Source organism: Hemiscyllium ocellatum, chromosome 26 (assembly GCF_020745735.1).
Source record: "Hemiscyllium ocellatum isolate sHemOce1 chromosome 26, sHemOce1.pat.X.cur, whole genome shotgun sequence".
NCBI classification, from domain to species: Eukaryota; Metazoa; Chordata; class Chondrichthyes; order Orectolobiformes; family Hemiscylliidae; genus Hemiscyllium; species Hemiscyllium ocellatum.
Genome location: NC_083426.1, coordinates 45,771,770 through 45,796,747, shown reverse-complemented (window position 1 = coordinate 45,796,747; position 24,978 = coordinate 45,771,770). Strand labels below are relative to the sequence as shown.

The window sequence follows — 24,978 nt, the reverse complement described above, 5'->3', positions numbered from 1 at the left end:
GGGGAGTGAAGGGGGTGGGGAATGGGTGGTGGGGTGTGAAGGAGTGGGGGGGTGGGGGTGGGGTGGGGAGTGAAGGGGTGGGGTGTGAGGGGGGTGGGGATGGGGTGTGAGGGGGTGGGGGTGGGGTGTGAGGGGAATGGGGGTGGTTCGGTGTGTTAGGGGGGTGGGGTCTGAGGGGAGTGGGGGGGTGGGGGGGGTTTGAGTGGAGTGGGCTAGGGAGGGGTGGGGAGTCGCGAGGGGGTCCAGGGGAAAGGAGGGGTGGGGGGGGTGTTGTTGAGGGGGTCCAGGGCAAAGGATTGGGGAGCGAGGGAGTCCTTGGCAATGGAGGGGTTGGGGTCGGGGGAGGGGGTCCTGGGCAAAGGAGGGTGGTGGTGAGCAAGGGGGTCCTGGGCAAAGGAGGGGGGCGCGGAGGTGGTGAACGAGGGTGAGGGGATCCTGGGCAAAGGATGTGGGAGGGGGTGGCAAGGGGGTCCTGGGCAAAGGAGAGGTGTGGTGGGGGGGGGGAGGGGTTCCTGGGCAGAGGAGGGATATGGTGGGTGGGGGAGGGGTTCCTGGGCAAAGTAGGGGTATGGTGGGTGGGCAAGGCGTTCCTGGGCAAAGGAGGGGTGTGGTGGGGGTGCTCTGAGGGGGTCCTGGGCAAAGAAGGGGTGGGGAGTGAGGGGGTCCTGGGCAAGGCGGAGGGCAAGAGAGGGGTCCTGGGCAAGGTCGGGGGGGGGAAATAGCGAGGGGGTCCTGGGCAAGGGAGTGGTGGGGGATGAGGGAGCGAGGGGATCCTGAGCAAGAGGGTAGGGGAGCGAGGGGATCCTGGGCAAGGTGGGGGGCTGGTGGGGTGTGAGGGGGTCCTGGGCAAATTGGGGAGGGGGGGGGCGAGTGGAAGAAAGGGGGTCCTAGGAAAGGGGTGGGTGAATAGCGAGGGGGTCCTGGGCAAGTGGGGGGATAGCAAAGGGGTCCTGGGCAAGGGAGGGGGTGGGTGGGGTGCGAGGGGGTCCTGAGCAAAAGAGGCGTGGGGGGGGTCACGAGGGGGTCCTGGGCCAAGGAGGGGTGTGGTTGGGGGGGAACGGGGGTGGGGGAACGAGGGGGTCCTGGGCAAAGGAGGGGTGTGGTGGTGGGGAGGAACGAGGGGGTCCTGGGCAAAGGAGGGGTGTGGTTGGGGGGGGGATGGGGGGGGAAATTATGGGGTCCTGGGCAAAGGAGGGGTGTGTTGGGCGGCGGGCGAGGAGGTCCTGGGCAAAGGAGGGATGTGGTGGGGGGGGGAGGGGGTTCTTGGCAAAGGAGGGGTTGGGGGGCAGTGAGGGGGCCCTGGGCAAAGGAGGGGTTGGGGGTGGAGAACGAGGGCGAGTGGATCCTCGGTAAAGGAGAGGGGCTAGGTGGGTGGGGGCTGTGTGTGAGGGGGTCCTGGACAAAGGAGGGGGGTGGGTGCGTGAGGGATTCCTGGGCGGGTGGGTGCATGAGGGGGTCCTGGGTACATGGGGCACGCGAGGGTCTGGGTGTGTGAGGGGGTCCTGGGCAAGGGGGTTGTGGCGAGGGGGTCCTGGGCGAGGGGGGCGGGAGGCGAGGGTGTCTTGGCCGCGGGTGAGGGGCAGAGAGGTTGAGGGGGGCGATCGGCCGGTGGGTCGGGGGTTGGGGTGTGAGGGGGGACGGGGGGGTGGGGGAGCGAGGATAAGGGGGAACGGGGACGGGGTGTGAGGGGAGCAGATGAGTGAGGGTGAGGGGTGACAAGGACTGAGGGGAAGGTGCGGAGTGAGGATGTGAGGGGAGGGGAGTGAGGGTGAGGGTGAGGGGGAAGAGGGTGGGGGCGAGGGGGCATGTGTCGGAATACGTTAAGGTTGGCTGGGGGTTGTGGCGAGTAAAAGTTGGTTCTAAGCAAGGGTGGAGAACAGGGTGGTGGGTAGTTGAAAATAATGAGTGAGGAATTGGGTGTTAAGAGTGACAGGGGTGCTAGGATGGGAGACCTGAGGAGTTGTGTGCTGTGAGTGAAGTTGTTGCATGAGAAGAATGCCTATTAGGGGAAGGAAGTGCGGCAGAGTCAAGTAGCAGTGAGAGAATGGAGTGGGCGGAGTGAGGAAGGGTGCGGGCAAACACTAAGGAATGAGCTGCCAGTGGAAGTAGTAGAGGTTTGTACAATTGCAACACTTAAAAGGCATCTGAATATGTATATGAATAGAAAGGGTTTTAGAGGATATGGGTCCAGTGCTTGAAAACAGGACAAGATTAGTTAGGATATCTGATGGGCATGGACGGGTTGGACCAAAGGGTCTGTTTCCATGTTGTACATCTCTATTACTCCAAGCCCTGGATAATGATAGCCTGGAAGATGGATTACAGAACGAAGGGTTGGGATATCTGGCAAGTGGATTGCAGGTCTGTGGAGGTGGACCCCAGCCGGTGGATTGTCAACTGGGATGGAGATAACTTGGCACATGGACTGTAGATCAATGAGCATGAGACACATTAAGAGTTGGGTTTTACTTTTGGGAAGTAGGATGTTCTAGAATTTGGATACACGTTTGTGGAGAGCAGTGCTCTGGGCTGAATTCTCTGCTATAGAAAGTGGTTGAGGCCAAAACATTGATTGTTTTCAAGAACCATTGGATATGGTTGTGTGGACTAAAGGCATATGGAGAGAAAGCAGGAATAGGGTACTGAATTGGATGATGATATTGAATGGCAGAGCAGCATCTAAGGACTGAACAGCCCACTGTCCTACTTTCTATGATGCAGTTCGTGCCTGGTGAAATTGGTGTATAAGGTATTGAGATAGATTGATTGTAAAAGTTCTAGTAGGAAATGAATGGTTTAGAGATAAGGCTGGTGAGAGATACCATAGTGTTATAATCATAGAGTTGTATAGTATGGTAACATACTCTCCGGTCCAGTCTGTCCATGCTGACCAGATATTACCAGTCATTTTAATCCCATAACCCTCTTAAATTCTTCCTATTCATGTACCGATCCAGATGCCTTTTAAATATTGTAATTGTACTCGCCTCCACCATTTCCTCTGCCAGCTCATTCCATATATGCACAACCCTCTTCATGAAAATGTTGCATCTTAGTTTCCTTTTATACCTTCCCCCTCTCACCTTAAACCTTTGCCGTCTAGTTTTGTACTCCCTTACCCTAGGAAAAAAAGACTCTTTCTCACTCTCCATATCATCCATAATTCTATAAACTTCTATAAGGTCACCCCTCAGTCTCTGATACTTAAGGGAAAATAGCTCCAGGCTGTTCAGTTTCCCTGTATGGCTCAAGCCCTCCAACCCTGCCAACATCCTTGTTAATCTGTTCTGAACCCATTCAAGTTTAACAACAACTTTCCAATAGCGGGGAGGCTAGAATTGAGCACAGTATTCCAAAAGTGACGTAACCAGTGTCCGGTACAGCAGCAACATGACCTCCCAACTCCTGTACTCAATGCACTGACCACTAAAGGCAAGTGTGGCAAATGCTGCCTTCACTACTGCCTGTGTTTCCACCTTCAAGAAATTATAAATGTGCACCCCAAGGTCTCTGTTTAGCAACATTCCCCAGGACCTTACCATTAAATGTCCATGTTCTGTCCTAATTTGCTTTAGCAAAATGCAATATCTCACATTTGTCTAAATTAAACTCCATCTGCCCCTCCTTGGTCCATCGGCCTATCTGATCAAGATCTCGTTGTACTCTGAGATAACCTTTTCCATGTACGTTCCCTAATCAATCCGTGCCTTTCCAAATGCATGTAGGTCCTGTCCCTTAGAATTTCCCCAACAACTTAACCACTACTGACTCACTGGCTACAGTTCCTTGGATCTCAAAGTTAAGGTTCTAAATTGATGTAAAGCTAATTTTGATGGTAGTAGGCAAGAGTGTTCAAATGTTGGTTGGGAGTGATTAATCACAGGCAAAGGAGCAGTTAGAAATTGGGTGGCGTTCAAAAATGAGAAGTCCAGAGTAAGTATTCCTATTATTGTGAAGGGTAAGACTGGTAGGTGTAGGGAATATTGGATGACTAGAGAAATTGAGACGATCCTCAAGAAAAAGGAGGCAGCATATAATAGGAATAAACACCTCTGATCAATGAATCTCTTGAGTATAAGGGCAGCAGGAGTATATTCGAGAGAAATCAGGAGGGCAAAAAGGTGACGTGATAGCTTTTGCAAATAGGTGGAGGAGAATCTAAAGAAATTCTACAAATACAGTAAGAGCAAAAGAGTAACTAGAGAGAGGATAGGGCCTCTTAAAGATCAACAAGGCCATCTGTGTGTGGAACAACAGGAGATAGCTAAGATACTAAATTAGCATTTTGCATCAGTATTTACTGTGGAGAAGGATATGGAAGCTAGAGAATGAGAAGAACTAAGTAGTATCCCAGAACTTTGTGGGAAACTAGGGACATGATTGCCAGTCCTTTGCTGTGATAGCAGTGGACTAAGTGTTGGAAGCTTGGAGGGTGGTGAATGTGCCATTGTTTAAGAAAGATGTTAAAGAAAAGCCAGGGAACGAAAGACCAGTGAGCCTGATATCAGTGGCGGGTAAATTGTCAGAGGGGATTTTGAGAGTCAGGGTCTACACTTATTTGGTCCGCACGCTCCAACTAACCCCACCTCTTGGTTGCCGGCCATTTCAACTCCTCCCACTTCTTCAACAACATGTCCATCCTGGGCCACTTCCACCGTTAAAATAAGACTATACATAAACTGGAGGAATGACACCTCATCTTCCACCTCAGGAGCTTGCAATCTTATGGCCTCAACGTTGAATTCACCAGTTTCCAAATCCTACCCCCCCACCTGTGCACACGGCTTTCCAGGTTCAGCCCTCCCTTTCCACTCTGCCCCCTTGACGCAATCTAACCTGTCCACCTTCCTTCCCACCTATTTGTTCCACACTTCCCACCGACCAATCCCATTCACCTCTTACCTGCATTTACCTATCGCCATCCTACCTACCTTTTCTCCAGCCCCACCCCCTTCCTCTATTTATTCCTTAGGCCCCATGCTCCTCCCCAGTCCTGATGAAGAGTGCTCCCTGAAATGTTGACTGTCCTGCTCTTATGCTGCTTCACCTGCTGTGCTTTTTCTAGCTGCAAACTTTATCGATTCTGACTTTCCAGCATCTGCAGTCCTCACTACCACCTCATGTGATAGGAAAGGCAAGGATTGATAAGGGATAGTCAACATGGCTTTGTGACAGATGAGGTATAGGCCTGAACACATGCTTTTTTTAAAAAAACAATTCACTAATGGGATGTGGAGGTCACTAGCAAAGCCAGCATTTATTCCACCTCGAAATGCACTTAGAATCTGATGATGAGCTGTTGCCTTGAACTGATGCTGTCTCTGTGAAGTATCAGTTCTGACAGCATCAGTTCAAGACATTCATATGTCTTGAATGCTGTTTGTATTCAGTTCCAGGATTATGATCCAACAAACGTGAAGGAACAGTGATATTATTCTAAGTCAGGATGGGTTTATAACATTGATGAGATGTTGAACATGTGGTTTTTCCCATGTGTCTGCTTGCTTCTATCATGAGTACAGTTGTGGGTTTCAAAGCTGTGTCCATGCCTTATTGTATATAGTTGTGGCCTGTATCATTGTCTGAAGAGTTGTGATCAGAACTAAGTAGTAAATTTTTAGTGAATATTGCCACTTCTAAACTTAAGGTGGAAGTGAGGCCAATGAAGCATTCAAAGTTGGGTTAACTTGGCTTGGGACCCGACCTTAACGCAATCTTGAATTCGAATTTCACTGGTGCTAAGATAATTATCCACCAAGAATCATAATCCACGATCTCTCAATGCCTTGCGGCAACTTGAAGAGTTTGCACAGGCTGCAAGCAAGTCCAGCCTGTTTAAAGAACTGCTAGTGTGTAGCCATGCTCGAAATAGTTTGTTTTAAAAAAAAAGGTATGTTGACTGCAAACATTTTCCATTACGCTCAGTTTGACTCCAGCTGGTGGAGAACTTTCCTCATTTCTTTTAACTTCAGTTTGCTAAGGCAGTATTCCATCAAATGTTGCCTTGATTTCACGGGCCGTCAGTCTCATTTCACTTAAAATTCCTCGTTGACGGTAATTTTTTGTGAAGTTGGTTAGAGAGTCTTGTATGCTATTCAGTTGATTGAGGTGTTATGGCAGAAATGTGTGGTGCTGAAAAAACACATCAGGTCAAGCAGGAGAGTTGATGTTTCGGGGATGAGCCCTTCATCAGGAATGTTTTACAGCCACATCTAATCCTGTCATCCTCCCATGTCCAATGATGCACATACTTAACTGGTATTGTAGGAGGCAGGGGAACTAAACTCAATGATAGCTGCTCATTTCACTGACCCAGAAGCTTGAATCTAATAGTACCTTTTATGTGAATGGATGTCTTATTTGGCCATTCTGTGCTAAATGCAAGCTTAATCTGGGCGTTTGCTTAAGCACAGTAATACTTGTAATTCCTCGAAGTAAAACAGGAAACCTGTCATAGTGAACTGGCCTTTTCTATTTCTGGCATTACATTAGCGGAGTTCTATCATCGAAGGTCTCCATGCATGCCTTTCTTGGATGTGCTGGCTTCAAAATGCTGATAGACCTGCTCTGGGATTCCTTGGAGGAGGATGAATAAGAGTGAGTTCTAATGGACCATCTAGAGCTGTAGCTTGGTGGGTTAAAGTATTTGTCTACTAAATAGGGTGATGAGTTGGAATGGATTCTTATGGGCTGGTTGGCGTTGTGGCTTTGTTCTAAAATGCATGTATCAAATTTCAGTAAGTGCCTTTCTCCAAAGTGTTCAAACCAAAGTGTTCAATTAAACTGTCTGGGACAGCTTGGGAATAGACGTGCCACTACTTTCACTTTAGGGCTGTTGTAATGCAGTGGTAATGTCTGCGTTAAAGCCTTATTTTGTAACATTTCAATCGACCTGTTCAAGTATCTACATGTGACTACACTTAAAAAGTACTTGGTTGGCTGTAGCTGTTAGTTGTGAAATGCACGATAAAGTTATAAATCTATCTTGTTTAAAAGCTGACCAGTTTTTGCTCCTTCCATATGTGACATTCACTGGCCTGTATTAGGCATTACCCCTCAGTGGTGTGACTTGAGAATTAGAGTAAGCATGTAGTGGTTTATGGTACTTAACTTCAACTTAATTATTCCTTGGTGCATGTTACAGGGCTCCATTACATGATACATTGGGTTGTACCACATCAAGGTGTTCGAGAAGCCATTGAATCAACTGAATACTGGAATTGGAGATAGTTACAGCTGTTTGAACCTGCAGCTGGTATGGTAGTGTTTGTAAGGTGCAATGGTTCATTAATGCTTCTTGTTTAGAAATACTTAGTATTATGATATCAGCTCATGATGTGAGTGCAGCAAGTTTTTCGTTGTCTTCAGTTTCTTTTGCTTTACTTTGCTGGTCTGTTCGTAAAAAATATTGTGATCAAATTAACTAAACAAAATTATGTTCAGCTTTCATTAATAGGTTTTGATTGAACAAAGAAAAAAAAATGTTTCTGTTTACTTAAAACTGCAGAGTGAAAGCGGAGTTCTTTTATAGATTGCTGCTGGAGTACTGACCATGTACAGGCTTGGGGAAGGATGGTTTGTGGGGACAGCCTTCTTTTAAAAGTTTTCTACATTTCCTCAGTCTGCAATTTGGTGCAATGTTGCAATTGATAATTCCACATGATCTAATGGTCCACATACCAGAGTGTTACATTGATTGTTTTCCAAAATTCCATAGATGCTCAAATGATTCCTACAGATTGGTAGCTTGCAAATATTACCCCACAAAGCAGTGAGGGTTTAAAAAACAGGTACCTCAGAACTATGAGGCTTATATCCATAATAAAGGAAATGCTTCAAGCTAAAAGATGCGATAAATAGTCACTTGGATAAAAATGATCTGATTGTGCATAGTCACCACTTGACAGTGGAAAATTGTTCGACAGACTTAGTTTTTGAGGGTGCTGCCAACGCAATTGGAAAAGGGACTTTTTGTATTTGGATTTTGAGGAACTTTTGATAAGGTGAGTCAGCGAAATCAAAACATGTGATGTAGGAGGTATTGGCTTGGTTATCAGGATGAGTGAGCTGACAGAAAACAGGAATAAGTGGACCATTCTGACATTGGCAAACTGGCTAATGGAATACTGTAAGGAGCAGTACTTGTCCCCACTGTTCACTAATCTCTGTCCTGAAAGGCATTTTGTGCCCCATGGTCCTAGACTGTCCAACCAGGAGAAACATTTCACCTACATCTACTGTCTATCCTTGTAAGTACTTTGCTGATTTCAATGAAATCACCTCTCATACTTCCAAACTGTAGAGAATACAGGACTATTTGCCCAATATCCCTACATAGTACAGTCTCACCATCCCAGGAACAAGTCTGGTGAACCTTTGTTGCATTCCTTCAATGGTAATAATACTTGAAAATAAACCAAAATTGCACAGAATACTCCCTAGTGGAATCTAACTAAGTTCCAAGCAACACTTGCACTACTCCTGTACATTTCCTCGTTAAAAAAGGTTGACATTCCATTAGCTTTGCTAATAGCTGTACCTTCATGTCCGCTTTCAGTGGCTTGCTGACTAAGACACCCAAGTCCCATTTCACATGTGCAACTTCCAATCTCTCATGGAAATCTCATTTTTCCATGTTATATTCCATCTGCTGCATATTTGCCCAAACATTCAGTCTGTCGAAATCCTCCTGAAAATGTTTTATGTCTTCCTCAGAACACACATTCCTGAAGAAATATTGAATCCCCACATCCAAGCTTTGATGTATATTTTGAGCAGACAAACATCTGCACTGGTATCACATTGCTTGATCTATAGGCGAGTATGAATAACAGTTTCTTTTGTCTTCTAGTTTCAGGCAGCATATAATGATTATGTTCATTGCTTGGCCAGTGGCATGGATCTTGCAGTTCTTGACATAGAGTTCTTTCAGATTCCTCAATACATCTTTTTCCATCTGAAATGATATGCCTCCATACACAAAGTGCCTAGGTAGATTGCGAATTAGTTTCTGAAACCATTAAGGAGAGGATTTTTGAGCTCATCCCTGCAGATTCCAGGCAGTAGGTCAGTCGGCATGTAAGGAGCAGGAGAATTGACACTCTCACAAACAAACCCCACCACCATGTGGCTGAACACTTCAACTCCTCCTCCTACTCCGTCAAGGACATGCAGGCCCTGGGCTATCACCAAATCCTTACCAGCCTACACCTGGAGGAAAAACACCTCATATTCCTCCTGGGACCCTGCAATCACACATTATCAATGGGGCTATCAAGTTTCCTTATTTCCCCTCCCTCACATTATGCCAGGCCCAAGCCTCCAACTCGGCACTGCCCTCGTGACCTGTCCATCACCTTTCCCATCTATCCGCTCCACCCTCCCCTCTGACCTATCACCTTCATCTAATTATTGTTTTCTCAGCTACCTTCCCCACCAGCCTCAGCCCCCTCCTCCCTCGCCGGCCCACAAGCCTCATTCCTCATGAAGGCTTATGCTCAATACGTCAATTCTCCTGCTCCTCAGGGTACTGCCTGACCTGCTGCGCTTCTCCAGCACCACAGTCTCAACTCTGATGTCCAGCATCTGCAGTTCTCACTTTCTCCCTGCAGTTCCCAGGTGTTGCCTGAACAATTAAAGCACCACGGACTGAACCTGCTGTTGCCTTGTGATTGCATTGATTAATTAGGATTAGAAATGTGACATTATTAACATTTGAATTATTTTCTTGTACTCAGAAAGTAGCAGCCAAGTTCCTGTATCATGGTACATACCTGCTTAATGGTTGCCTGCATAGCCAATTTGAGGAACCTCAAGCAGGGTTGTAGGCACAACATCCGAGGTAGGAATTACAGGAAAGCTATAGGGCTAACTGCTTATCTTATCTTCAATCTCCAAACAATGAAAATATTTTCATTACAAGAATTTTTTGAAGTAGTGACACTAATGTAACATTATCAAAACAGCCTAACCACTTGCAAAAATGTCTCCTTTCACATCAGTATTTGGCACTGTCATTGAAGCTGTCTTAGATTTGCTTCATTGTTGATGTAGGTTTGTCCTTTTCATTCTTTTGTTAGCCCTGTGGCTTTCCTATAATTCCCATCTAGCGTGTTGTGCATACAATCCTGCTTGAGGTTCCTCATATATTGGCTGTACAGGCAAGCATTGAGCAGGTACGTGCCATGTTACAGGAACTTGGCTGCTACTTCAGTAACAAGAAGATGGAGTACTGGGCTAATGGTCGGATACTTGGTAGTGTGGATGAGCAGAGGGATCTTGGTGTCCATGTACACAGATCTCTGAAAGTTGCCACCCAGGTAAAGAGTGCTGTGAAGAAGGCATATGGCGTACTGGCTTTTATTGGTAGAGGAATTGAGTTCCGGAGTCCTGAGGTCATGTTGCAGTTGTATAAGACTCTGGTGTGACTGCATCTGGAGTATTGTGTGCAGTTTTGGTCGCCATACTATAGGAAGGATGTGGGGGCACTGGAACAGGTGCAGAGGAGGTTTACCAGGATGTTGCCTGGTATGGTAGGAAGATCGTATGAGGAAAGGCTGAGGCACTTGGGGCTGTTTTCATTGGAGAAAAGGAGGTTTAGGGGTGACTTGATAGAGGTGTACAAGATGATTAGGGATTTAGATAGGGTTGACAATGAGAACCTTTTTCCACGTATGGAGTCAGCTATTACGAGGGGGCATAGTTTTAAATTAAGGGGTGGTAGGTATAGGACAGATGTTAGGGGTAGATTCTTTACTCAGCAAGTCATGAGTTCATGGAATGCCCTGCCAGTAGCAGCGGTGGACTCTCCCTCTTTATGGGCATTTAAACGGGCATTAGATAGGCATATGGGAGATAGTGGGCTAGTGTAGGTTAGGTGGGCTTGGATTGGCGCAACATCGAGGGCCAAAGGGCCTGTACTGCGCTGTATTTTTCTATGTTCTATGTTCAATTATGAGAAGCCTTATCTAGAGCTAAAGCAAGTGAAATCTCTATTGAGATGTTGTTTACCTTTCGAAGTAAATGCCTTTGATAACTAATACAAAGTAATCATTATGCTTCTAGAATAGTAATATGGCGATCTTTTAAAAAAAAGCTACGCTCTTTTGTCAAGAAATGCTCATTTTGTTTTATACATAAATTGCAGTAGATGCCAAAGCAATTGTGGTTTATTCTGAGCCAAATCTCTATTTTTATTAGTAAACTGGTCCAATAAGTTGCAGGTTACTTGACATAGACCTGATAGAAGAGGAATGGATACAATGGTATTTGGAGTCTTTTTCCCAGGGTAGAAATGTCAGTTACTGGAGCACATAGGTTTAAGGTAAAAAGAGAATAGTTTGAAGGAGATATAAAAGGCAAGTTTTTCACACTTCCAGAAGATGTGGTAGAAGCAGATACAATAGCAGCGCTTGAGAGGCATTTTGACAGATCAATGAATAGATAAGGAATAGAGGGATACGGATTGCGTAGAGGCAAAAGGATTTTAGTTTTGAAAGGCTTCGTGTGTTGTGCAGGTTTGATGGGCTAGAAGGGTCTTTTCCTGTGCTGTACTGTTCTTTGTTCTTTTAGATATTTACAGAAGAACAGCGTCTAGACTGCCATGTCTATGCTGGTTCTTTGCTCAATCAATCCAGAATTAGTTCCATATACTTGCATCTTATTCTGACTGTGTAACTTTTTCAAGTAATTGTTCACCCAAGCAATGACTATAGCTAATCCAAGTGAAAACTTTCCATGCTGCAACAGCTCTCAGCAGAAATAAATATCTCAACTGTTTCTATAACTTTGATTATTTCAAATTGTCATCATCATTACTCCACTAATGGAAATTGTGTTTAATCACTCCCTCAGGTCTTTCATACATTTAAAATAACTATATCTTCTTGTAGCATTCTCTGACCCAGTGCATATAATCCTAGTGCCTTAAATCTTTGTTTTCTCCCTGGTATAGTTCTATTGCATCAGTGCTGTAAGCACCTACTTACATGACAGATTGTATAAAATATCATTGTGTTATACAGGATGACCCCAGTATCATTTCGGTTACTCCCTGTTTACCGCTGCCTGAACCTAATTATAGGGAGCCTTCAGGAATCAGGGGCTGGGGGCTGCTGGGAAGCTAAATTTCCCATTTAAATGAATGGATTCACTCCTAACTCTGGTTTCGAGCTTCCGCGTTAGGTTTTGCAATTTATCCCTTGCGGGTACGGGAGACTACTGTATTTGTTTATTTATTTATAAAATCCTGAGCATTATTGGCTCTGTTTAAAAAATATAATTAACTATTGAGATATACAACTGTAGGGAATTTGAATGTTTACAGATTTTGCCCCTCATTGTATTCCTGTTGTATATGCTGCCATTCCTTTTGTTTGTTCCTGGAGCCAATTACTTCACATTAAATTCTTTCTGCCAACCCAAATGTGTCCGGTCCTGAACCGTTTTGCATAATGTTTGATTTACTGTCTTACAAAACTTCTGTATACGTCAGCAAATTATGTTCTTGCACAAAATTTGGGGAAGTCCATTTGAATTCCGCAGTTCATGCACACCCTGATAACCCTAATTCTTTGTTTCATGCTCATTAACATATGTTTTTTAAAAGTCTTTCGTTGACCATGAGTACACTGGCATGGCCATCTTATTGTTGATGATGCCCAATTACCCTTGAAAGGTAAATGTTAGACATCTTGAATTGCTACAGTCCAACTGCTGTAGATTACCCTGAGTGCTTTTGTGAAGGGAATTGTGTGATTTTGATCCACAACTGTGTAATTCTGGGATCTCAGAAGATGGCAGAGATGGGTTAACCATTTGGCATTTGTGGCTAAAATTGATTGTAAATGTTAAATTTTGCCTTTTACACCAATGTACTGGATTCCCTCATTATTGAAGATGTGAATATTTGTAGAACAGCCTTCTTTATTGATTAGTTGCTTCATGATTAGTTGTTTAATCATTCACCATTTACAGTTGATGCAGAACTTTTTTCCAATCTTTTGGTTGTGGGATCATGAGGCACAATCCTTTTTGCACTGTTGCCTATGATGTAGCTTTACCATATTAGCATCTAATTTTTAGAACACCAGTATTCTCTTGGCATGCTCTGTTGTCCTACTCATGAACTAGAGTTTACCAGACCATGAGGTTGCAGAATGTTTGAATATAATTCTGTTGCTGCTAAATGGCCCATAGTGCCTCGTAAATTGTTCGATCTGTTCCAAGTCAATCTATTTAACATGGTGTCCTCAGTTTGAAAATGGGACTTCTACTCCATTGAAAACCATGGGGTGGTCAGTCTTCCCAATACTGTCGTGGGCAAGATACATTTGCAACATAAATATAGATAATAGTAAAGTCAAGGAGGCTTTTCCCTCTTTATATTGTATAGTGCAATGTTTATAGAATTCACCTAATTATTTGAGTTATTTTGTCAAGTGCTGAAAATGTGTTGCTGGAAAAGCGCAGCAGGTCAGACAGCATCCAAGGAACAGGAAATTCGACTTTTCGGGCATAACCCTTTCTTCAGGAATGAGGAAAGTGTGTCCAGCAGGCTAAAAGATAGGGAGGAGGGACTTGGGGGAGGGGCGATGGAGATGTGATAGGTGGAAGGAGGTCAAGGTGAGGGTGATAGGCCGGAGTGGAGTGGGGGCGGAGAGGTCAGGAAGAAGATTGCAGGTTAGGAAGGCGGTGCTGAGTTCGAGGGATTCGACTGAGAGAAGGTGGGGGGAGGGGAAATGAGGAAACTGGAGAAATCTGAGTTCATCCCTTGTGGTTGGAGGGTTCCCAGGCGGAAGATGAGGCGCTCTTCCTCCAACCGTCGTATTGTTATGGTCTGGCGATGGAGGAGTCCAAGGACCTGCATGTCCTTGGTGGAGTGGGAGGGGGAATTAAAGTGTTGAGCCATGGGGTGGTTGGGTTGGTTGGTCCGGGTGTCCCAGAGGTGTTCTCTGAAAAGTTCCGCAAGTAGGCGGCCTGTCTCCCCAATATAGAGGAGACCACATCGGGTGCAGCGGATGCAATAGATGATGTGTGTGGAGGTGCAGGTGAATTTGTGGCGGATATGGAAGGATCCCTTGGGGCCTTGGAGGGAAGTATGGGAGGAGGTGTGGGCGCAAGTTTTGCATTTCTTGCGGTTGCAGGGGAAGGTGCCGGGAGTGGAGGTTGGGTTGGTGGGGGGAGTCACGGAGGGAGTGGTCTTTTTGGAACGCTGATAGGGCAGAGGAGGGAAATATATCCCTGGTGGTGGGGTCCGTTTGGAGGTGGCGGAAATGATGGCGGATGATACGCTGTACATGGAGGTTGGTGGGGTGGTAGGTGAGAACCAGTGGGGTTCTGTCCTGGTGGCGGTTGAAGGGGCGGGGCTCAAGGGCGGAGGAGCGGGAAGTGGAGGAGATGCGGTGGAGGGCATCGTCGATCACGTCTGGGGGGAAATTGCAGTCTTTGAAGAAGGAGGCCATCTGGGTTGTATGGTATTGGAACTGGTCCTCTTGGGAGCAGATGCGGCGGAGACGAAGAAATTGGGAATATGAGATGGCGTTTTTACAGGGGCAGGGTGGGAGAAGGTGTAGTCTAGGTAGCTGTGGGAGTCAGTCAGTTTATAGTAGATGTCCGTGTTGATTCGGTTGCCCGAAATAGAAATTGAAAGGTCTAGGAAGGGGAGGGAGGAGTCTGAGACGGTCCAGGTGAATTTGAGGTCGGGGTGGAAGGTGTTGGTAAAGTTGATGAACTGTTCAACTTCCTCGTGGGAGCACGAGGCAGCGCCGATACAGTCAACGCTGTAGTGGAGGAAAATGTGGGGGGTGGTGCCAGTGTAGTTGCAGAAGATGGACTTTTCCACATATTCTACCAAGAGGCAGGCATAGCTGGGGCCCATGCGGGTGCCCATGGCAACTCCTTTGGTTTGGAGGAAGTGGGAGGATTGGAAAGAGAAGTTGTTCAGGGTGAGGACCAGTTCAGTCAGTCGAAGGAGGGTGTCAGTGGAAGGGTACTGGTTGGTACGGCGTGAAAGGAAGAAGCGGAGGGCTTTGAGTCCTTCGTGATGGGGGATGGAGGTGTACAGGGACTGGATGTCCATGGTGAAAATAAGGCGTTGGGGACCGGGGAAACGAAAATCCTGGAGGAGGTGGAGGGCGTGGGTGGTGTCCCGAACGTAGGTGGGGAGTTCTTGGACTAAGGGGGACAGGACCGTGTCGAGGTATGCAGAGATGAGTTCGGTGGGGCAGGAGCAGGCTGAGACGGCGGGGCAGGAGCAGGCTGAGACAATGGGTCAGTTGCGGCAGTCAGGTTTGTGGATTTTGGGCAGGAGGTAGAAATGGATGGTGCGGGGTTGTGGGACTATGAGGTTGGAGGCGGTGGATGGAAGATCCCCTGAGGTGATGAGGTTATGGATGGTCTGGGAGATGATGGTTTGGTGGTGGGAGGTGGGGTCATGGTCAAGGGGGCAGTAGGAGGAGGTGTCCGCGAGCTGGCGTTTAGCCTCAGTGGTGTAAAGGTCAGTGCGCCAAACTACTACCACGCCAAACTACTACCGCGCCTCCCTTGTCTGCCGGTTTGATGGTGAGGTTGGGGTGGGAGCGGAGGGCTGCACATTCCGAGGGTGAGAGGTTGGAGTGGGTAAGAGGGGTGGACAGGTTGAGGCAGTTAATGTCGCGGCGGCAGTTGGCTATGAAGAGATCGAGGGCGGGTAAGAGGCCAGCACGGGGCGTACAGGTGGATGGGATGTGTTGGAGGCGGGAGAAGGGGTCGTTCCATACACCACCTCCCACCCTGCCCCCTGTATACACCTCCTCCCACCCTGCCCCTGTAAAAACGCCATCCCATATTCCCAATTTCTTCGTCTCCGCCGCAACTGCTCCCAAGAGGACCAGTTCCAATACCGTACAGCCCAGATGGCCTCCTTCTTCAAAGACCACAATTTCCCCCCAGACGTGATCGACGATGCCCTCCACCGCATCTCCTCCACTTCCCGCTCCTCCGTCCTTGAGCCCCACCCCTCCAACCGCCACTAGGACAGAACCCCACTGGTTCTCACCTACCACCCCACCAACCTCCATGTACAGCGTATCATCCGCCATCATTTCCGCCACCTCCAAACGGACCCCACCACCAGGGATATATTTCCCTCCTCTTCCCCTATCAGCGTTCCGAAAAGACCACCCCCTCCGTGACTCCCTCGTCAGGTCCACACCCCCCACCAACCCAACCTCCACTCCTGGCACCTTCCCCTGCAACCGCAAGAAATGCAAAACTTGCACCCACACCACCTCCCTTACTTCTCTCCAAGGCCCCAAGGGATTCTTCCATATCCGCCACAAATTCACCTGCACCTCCACACATATCATCTATTGCATCCGCTGCACCCGATGTGGCCGCCTCTATATTGGGGAGACAGGCCGCCTACTTGCCGAACGTTTCAGGGAACACCTCTGGGACGCCTGGACCAACCAACCCAACCACCCGTGGCTCAGCACTTCAACTCCCCCTCCCACTCCACCAAGGACATGCAGGTCCTTGGACTCCTCCATCGCCAAACCATAACAACACTACAGTTGGAGGAAGAGCGTCTCATCTCCCGCCTGGGAACCCTCCAACCACAAGGGATGAACTCAGATTTCTCCAGTTTCCTCATTTCCCCTCCCCCCACCTTGTCTCAGTTGAATCCCTTGAACTCAGCACCGCCTTCTTAACCTGCAATCTTCTTCCTGACCTCTCTGCCCCCACCCCACTCTGGCCTATCACCCTCACCTTGACCTCCTTCCACCTATCACATCTCCATCGTCCCTCCCCCAAGTCCCTCCTCCAAGTCCCTTCTCCCTACCTTTTATCTTGGCCTGCTGGACACACTTTCCTCATTCCTGAAGAAGGGCTTATGCCCGAAACGTCGAATTTCCTGTTCTTTGGATGCTGCCTGACTTGCTGCGCTTTTCCAGGAACACATTTTCAGCTCTGATCTCCAGCATCTGCAGACCTCACTTTCTCCTCGAATATTTTGTCAAATGCCAATTGAAAATCCAAGGATACTAAATTTGCAGTAGCCTTAGTGTACCAGGGCCATGTCATTATCTACTGGAAACCATTTATCTGTTAAGACCATTTCAGGAAAATTCAAGACGTTGTCATATTGAAAGATGTTAGGGTTGTGTATTCTGTTGCCAAAGACAGTTGAGTTGAAGTCTGACAGTCTTATTTTGAAAAAGTTAAATAAATTCAACTCTGTTTACTTAATGATCTAATAAGAAAATGTGTGTTGCTTTAGTTGAAAAAGGTAGTGTGTATTGGAGCAGGAGAGGACAGCAGGCGGCAGACACTGCTCCCAGTCTCTGCTGTGTTAGTTTATTTATGCTGAGTGACTTTAGAGCCACTAATTTGGACTCTGGCCAGGAGATGAATATTTGATATTTTCTTCTAATATCTCAAGGGAGTTTTTGCTGAAAAGTATGTGCTGTGATGTTCCCTCCTGATTGAAAATCTTGCCCACGTGAAGAAAAGCCAGAAGATTATTACAAAAGAGAGTGACCAATACTTGTGGATCTATACATCTGCATTAGTTAGGACAGGAGAGTAAATTAGATGAAAAAGAAAATGCTTCTGACTCCGTCTGTCCTAATACTTTAAGTAAATGAATGTCATTTTCTTTTATACTGAAATTTCACTCCAGTGCTACTTGGTCTCAAGTATCACAACAGAAGGGAGGGAGAAAAATCAAGATTTCAAATTTGCTGAAAGTAGCCTTGAGATTTTTAAAAAATGGTATCAGTTTTGGTTTGGAGCTGTAAACTGAGAGTTGAAGGTATCTTTTGGACTGTGAGTAGCAGCTTTTTTTTAAGGAGTGAATAAAAACTGATTTTTTTTGTAAGGGCTGGCCTGTAAGTTAGTTATTGTTATAAATACTCTTGTTAATGCTTCAACTATGGAGAGGCCTTATGCTTAAACAGATGGTACATGTTGAATATCAATTGTAGCCTAATGGAGTCATGGTGCCAATCAGTTTAACAAAGAGAACGAAAACAGAAGCAAAAATTTGCATTAGTTTTTGAACTGTCTTTAAGTAAAGAAGAAAGGATGTGAAAGCTGCAGAACAGAGGTTTGGGTGCTTTTTGGTTATTCTCCCATTATCAACTTTTTGAAAGTTCAGAGAATAGAATCGGTTATAAGTATTCAGTGATTGTTGATCGAATCCTGCTAGAAGCTGTTTGCATGCATCAATGTCTTCAAAAAACAAGGCAGGATCCAATACTGTGTACCTGTGAGATTATGGATTGTGGGGACTGTTTAAGTGAACTGGCCGATTACAACTCACGTATTTTTTTCCCTTTTGATTTATCCCTTGCCTGTCTGTCTTTGAGAGAGTGTGGGCTAGAATCAAAGAAGTTTGTGTTTAAATTTTTGACATTGATTAGATTACCTTATTGCTCAACTTTGCTCTTTTAAAGCTACCGCATTATTAATAAATTGTTAACTCATTTGTTTAAGCTATAAACCTGATGTCTGGTATTGGTTATTCACTAAGTCTGATTGGGAACCATTGGGGTCAATTTTGAAGGTCATTGATTGTTTAATTTTACTACGTTGTCAATACAGGGCTAAGGGGACTGATTGTCTCTGATATAATGGTAGAACTGATCATATTGCAAGAGATCATTCGAAATTTATAAAGGAGTAGGCAGGGTATAAATCTGTATTTCTAATGTTTAAATAGGCTTTCTTACAATTTCAGAGAATTTATTCCAATAAGATACTCATTACATATTTATCAATATGTTTGACACTTTTTTTGAGGGTGGGGGTCACTGTGAAGTACTGTGCTTCCCAGTCAGAATTGTGCTATTTTGAATGGCATAGAGATCCTTATTGCTTATGCAATCGAAGACAGATATGTCGAGTACATGCTTTGTGTTGGCCCTTGTGGATCTACCATAAGTGGAGTTGGAAAGTTGGGTTCATGTTCGTGCACTACTGATTTGGCATTCTACTGATCATAGATGTTTTTTGATAACTTGGAAGTGCATGTATGCAGTAGAGTCATGTTTTCTGGAAGCTTTTAGTGATGCATTACATAGCTTAGAGTATCAGCGAATGTTTAGTAGTCTTTGTTTGAAAATGATTGTGTCAGGCAATTTTTAATGGCCATTTACTGTTCCTAAAAGTGATCATGTTCTGGGAAATTGGATTAGTTGATGGTAAGTCTGATCAGCTCACTTGATATCACTGTTTCCTTTCCTTTTAAGAAAGGATCATGTGCTAGTTTGCATATTGTAGTAGTTATTTATAAAGTGTTTGCTTGCCACTTACAGATGAATATATTAGCGGCAGTTCAGTTTTGAGAACTGACAATTCTGTCAGTTTGGAGAACAATTCAGGAGAACTTCATTGCAATTGAGTGCAGGCGGAAAGCTTGTCTTTTCTGAGAGTGAATCAGGCTTTTGTTAATACCTGAAGAGAAGATGCACAAACAATTTTGTATCGACATTTTCTTCCTTCTGTAGTGCTATGCTGCAGAGTCATAGGGGAGCAGGATTTTGCATTGAGAACAGGATCCAGGCTGGATGTTTGCCAGTTCTAAATGGATGTGTATTTTATTTTTGACATCAAATCAGATGTTCCCTTTTAATCAATCTTGACTACTATGCCTGATCTGTGCAGGAAACCAGATTTTGTGGTGTACAATTCAGTCCAAAGAACTTGGTTATGAACATTGAATGTGAAAGGATCAGGTGTCTGTGTGGTTGTATTTTACTTACCCTTGTTCTATCCACACATGTTGAACTCAACAGTAAATGTTTTTCTACCTGTTCTGTGAATGGAGGATAACTGAAACCTCAAATGTAATTTACATCTTGTGTTTTTAAGTAGTCATATGAGCATATTTCAATCCTTTCTCCTCATTCCCCAGAAGTTATTGCTATTAATTTTTGTCTCCTAACTTCTCACTTGACTTGGAAGTTGCTGACCTCCACTAAATTAAACTGTACATTTTATTTTTAACATTAGATCAGATGAAGATTCATTTGTTTCTATTGTACTGTGGGCTGACACACCCAACACCCCAGAAAGCTTCTAGTGCATATAGCTTGAGATGGAGAATGCATTGCTGAACTTTTCCTCACTGTTTTTCTGTTTAATACAGTGGGCTACAGGTAGGAAGTTCTGTGCTTGCTTATAGATCAATTTTTACTTTTTATGTAAAAATTCTTGTCATTTTAAAAGTGGCCATTTTCAAGTACCCATATGGTTTCAGTGGAAAGTGATTCCAAATGCTTGTGATCAAAGAAACTCCAGTGAACGTATACAAGGAACATAAACATAAGTGTGGCAAGCAATTTGGAAGTAAATGGTCTGTTAACCTTTATCACAAAAGTATTGGAATACCAGATTGAGGACGGTTTACTATTGTTGGAAGGCTTTGTCAAAATCACATTTGATGTACTGTGTATAGTTATGGTCTCCACATCCAATAAAGGATGTAGTTGTTGTGGTTCTGTTCGCCGAGCTGGGAGTTTTTGTTGCAAATGTTTCGTCCCCTTTCTAGGTGACATCCTCAGTGCTTGGGAGCCTCCTGTGAAGCGCTTCTGTGCTGATTCCTCCGGCATTTATAGTGGTTTGAATCTGCCGCTTCCGGTTGTCAGTAGCTGTCCGCTGCAGTGGCCGGTATATAGGGTCTAGGTCGATGTGTCTGTTGATAGAATTTGTGGATGAGTGCCATGCCTTTAGGAATTCCCTGGCTGTTCTCTGTTTGGCTTGCCCTATAATAGTGGTGTTGTCCCAATCGAATTCATGTTGTTTGTCATCTGAGTGTATGGCTACAAGGATAGCTGGTCGTGTCGTTTCCATACATCAGGAACATTTCTGAACTGACAGCCAGACTGCTGCGACCGTTAGGACTCATGACAGCACACAAACCAACAGCCACGCTCAGACAATAACTCACCAGAACGAAGGACCCGATACCTAGCATGAGCAAAACCAATGTAGTGTACAAAATCCCATGCAAGGACTGCACAAAACATTACATAGGACAAACAGGAAGACAGCTAACAACCCATATCCATGAACACCAACTAGCCACGACACAACACGACCAGCTATCCTTGTAGCCATATACTCAGATGACACAACATGAATTCGATTGGGACACTACCACTATTATAGGGCAAGCTAAACAGAGAACAGCCAGGGAATTCCTAAAGGCATGGCACTCATCCACAGATTCTATCAACAGACACATCGACCTAGACCCTATATACCGGCCACTGCAGCGGACAGCTACGGACAACCGGAAGTGGCAGATTCAAACCACTATAAATGCCGGCGGAATCGGCACAGACGCGCTTCACAGGAGGCTCCCAAGCACTGAGGATGTCACCTAGAAAGGGGACGAAACGTTTGCAACAAAAACTCCCAGCTCAGCGAACAGACCCACAACAATGAGCACCCGAGCTACAAATCTTCTCTCAAACTTTGAAAGGATGTAGTTGCCTGAGAGGATGTACAGCGAAACCTGTGATGAGAGGCTGAGTAAATTGAACCTAAATCTCTGGAATTTAGAACACTTAGAGGTGATCTTATTAATATCTGCAAGATTCTGTAGAGCCTTAATGATATAAAACTGAGAGGTTGCCCCTTTGGCTAGTGAATTGAGAACTTTGGCGAAGTCTCATGATAAGGGGTTGGTAAATCAGGACTGAGATGAGAAATGTCTTCACCGAGGGTGGTGAATCTTTACAATTCTCTATCCCCCCGTTGTACATGATCCATAATTGAATATATTTAAGGCTGAGATCTTTTTGGTTTCTCAAGGAATATAGAGAATAAGTCTAAATGTACTTAAGGTAGAAGATCATTTGTGATTATGTTGAATAGTGAAGCAAACCCATGGGTGCACATGGTCAAATACTGCTGTTTCTTATGTTTTTATGTTCACAAGCTACCTGGCAACAATTTTTTGTTAATTTTGAGGAAGCAATATAGGATGGTAATTGTATTAGCATTTATACAGTGAAGTATTTTAATGAACACCTTTTAAAAGTTTGTTTTCAGGTGATTTTTGTTGCATTTTGTTGACCTTTTAGATGGATTGGATTTGACCAGGCTGAGTCTAAAGACATAATTTGCCCCATTGCAATATTTCCTAGTCTAGTATTAAAATGTGACATAAACTCTACTTAATGGTTCTAGAGGTCACAGTGGCCAATTGCTTTATAACTGCATATGATTAAACTGCATATGTTTTGCAAATTAACTGTTGAAATCATTATAATGTTGTGATTCACATTTTAAAATCGTCACCAAATGCTTTCTCAGCATACTACGTGTAATAGGCTGACGTATAACTCAAGACTACCCAAACACAATTAAGTTTTGTGAGGACAGAGTTTGTAATTATTCTGCTTGGTGGTGTTCTAATAGACCCTGCAGGAAAGTTTCACAAATCGACCGATTTCATTTCCTGAAACTTTACTATGATCACTCTGCCTTATATTCTTATCTTTTCATTTTTCAGTTTAGCTGCTAAGGGAAGCTTGAAATGACGGAATATAAGCTGGTAGTGGTCGGAGCTGGTGGTGTAGGAAAGAGTGCCTTGACGATCCAGTTGATTCAGAACCACTTTGTGGATGAATATGATCCAACAATTGAGGTAAGTGGGCTCATTCCATGAGTTGGCTATGGGGTAATGCTGAAAGTAATATAGTAATTTAGGCAGATTTTTATTTATGTTTTGGGTTGTAAATGATACTGTATTCTTTGTTCAATTAAAAAAAAATCCAGGTTTATCAATTCCAAAAAAAGTTATACATTTCCAAAACTGCTGTCAAGAAATATTATGCAGAACAAAAAAGAACCCTCCTCTGACTGTAAACTATTTTCAGATTCACTACCTTTTGTTTTCAATCTTGATATGTACAACCTAGCATTTGTTAACGTTTTAGTTTCAGCCTTGGCTCCATGTTTGAACTCTTGTGTCAGTCATAAAGTTGCAATTCTAAGTCCATCTCCTGAGACTTCACAAAATTCGAATTTAAATTTACACAGTATTAGGAGTGTGCTGCATTTTGAAAGGTGTTGACTTTCAGATTTAATGTGGCATTCTCACTCTTTGACATAAAAGGTAGCATTTTGGCGAGGATAGAATTCTCCCTGGGTGGATTGACAAATGATTATGCTCCAACTATTTTAATAAAACAGATTGTCTAATCTTTCACACATTTTGTTTTGTGAGGCTTTCCATTTGCAGATTGCTTAGCTTCTTGATGTTGTTATGGTGACTAAAATATTTGGCTATAAAGTCACTGATAAAATATAGGAAATGCATGCAGTAAGATTTCACAAATAGATATCTAATTTCTCCCATGCTGAGCCTATATTACTATCATTAAACTATACCCACTTTTGCGGGAGGAGGGAAGGATTTGCAAGGATGTTGCCAGGGTTGGAGGATTTGAGCTATAGTGAGAGGTTGAATACTCTATGGGTGTTTTCCTTTGAGCATCGGAGGCTGAAGGGGTGACCTTATTGAGGTTTATAAAATCATGAGGGGCATGGATAGGATAAATAGACAAAGTCTTTTCCCTGGGGTGGGAGGGTCCAGAACTAGAGGGCATAGGTTTAGGGTGAGAGAGGAAAGAAGTAAAAGAGCCCTAAGGGGCACCTTTTTCACGCAGAGGGTAGTACGTGTATGGAATGAGCTGCTAGAGGAAGTGTTGGAGGCTAGTACAATTGCAACATTTAAAATGCATCTGGATGGGTATATGAATAGGAAGGGTTTAGAGGGATATGGGCCGGTTGCTGGCAGGTGGGACGAGGTTGGATTGGGATATCTCGTCGGCATGGACAAGTTGGACCAAAGTGTCTACTTCCATGACTCTAAGCCATTGTGGTGTTCACTCTATACATAAGGTCAGATGTATGGATATTTGCTGATAGTTACATAATGTTCAGCACCATTGTAACTCTTTGGATAATGAAACAGTCAATATCTGAATGCAGCAGATCTGGACAGTACCCAAATTTGAGCTAACAAATGGTAAGTAGTGTTCACCCTTACAAGTGCCATATAATGGCCAGCAAGAGTGAATCTAACCATTGCCCCATAACATTCAATGACATGACCATCAATGAATTCCTCATTCTCAGTCTGAGAGTTACAATTGAGCAGAAATTGATCTGAGACCAGCCTTCTAAATACAATAGCTTCAAGAAGAGCTCAGAGGCTAGGAATTCTGAAATGTGTAACTCCGCCTCCAAAGCCTGTCCATAAGAAATGAGTCCTCTACAAGGCACATGTCAGGAGTGTAATGGAATATTCTCCACTTGTCTGGATGACTGGACAATGCTCGAAGCTTGACAATATTCGTGACAAAGCAGCCATTTGTTTAGCACTACATCCACAAGCATTCAATTCCTCTACCACTGCTCAGTAGGAGCAGTGTGTACTATCTACAAAATCTTCAGAAATTTACCAAAACCCCCTTAGCGCATCTCCAGAGAGGAAATGATGGCCTAATGTATTGTCACCAGACTGTTAATTCAGGAATCCAGCAAATGTTTTGAGGATCATGGTTGAATTCTGCCATCCCTGCTGGTGAAGTTGAATTCAGTAAAAATCTGGAATTGAGTATCTAATTGAACATGAAGCAGTCTTTGGGAATATATCTATGTAGTTCAATAAAGTCCTCGGGGGAAGGAACTTGCTATCCTTATTGGTCTGACCTGTATGCAACTCCAGACCCACAGCAATGGCTAATCAATACTGGTCCCCTGAGTGATCCACACATCCTATGAGTGAATGGAAAAGAAAAATTGCACTGGGGATGCCAGTCTGAAGTTTTGTGCTTTTGAAGTAATATTTGAACCAAACCTTCTGACTCAAGTGAGGAGTCCAGCCACTGAACCACAGTGAACATCCCGACTGTAATTAGTGTTATCTTCATGTCCAAATAGATCCCTCCTTTGATTTATTTGATAATTTCATTGAAG

The 24,978-nt window shown here is 44.6% G+C and overlaps 1 protein-coding gene across 2 annotated transcripts in view; it reads left to right on the top strand.

Annotated features, from left to right (window-relative positions):
- The window catches only part of nras (NRAS proto-oncogene, GTPase), a 117,871-nt gene that overhangs the window by 53,349 nt on the left and 39,544 nt on the right, over positions 1-24,978 (top strand). For both annotated transcript variants that reach the window (XM_060845578.1, XM_060845577.1), the window contains exon 2: positions 22,505-22,639. In XM_060845578.1, the coding sequence (XP_060701561.1) occupies positions 22,529-22,639 (111 nt within the window). In that variant the 5' untranslated portion in view covers positions 22,505-22,528. The remainder of the gene's footprint in view (positions 1-22,504; positions 22,640-24,978) is intronic.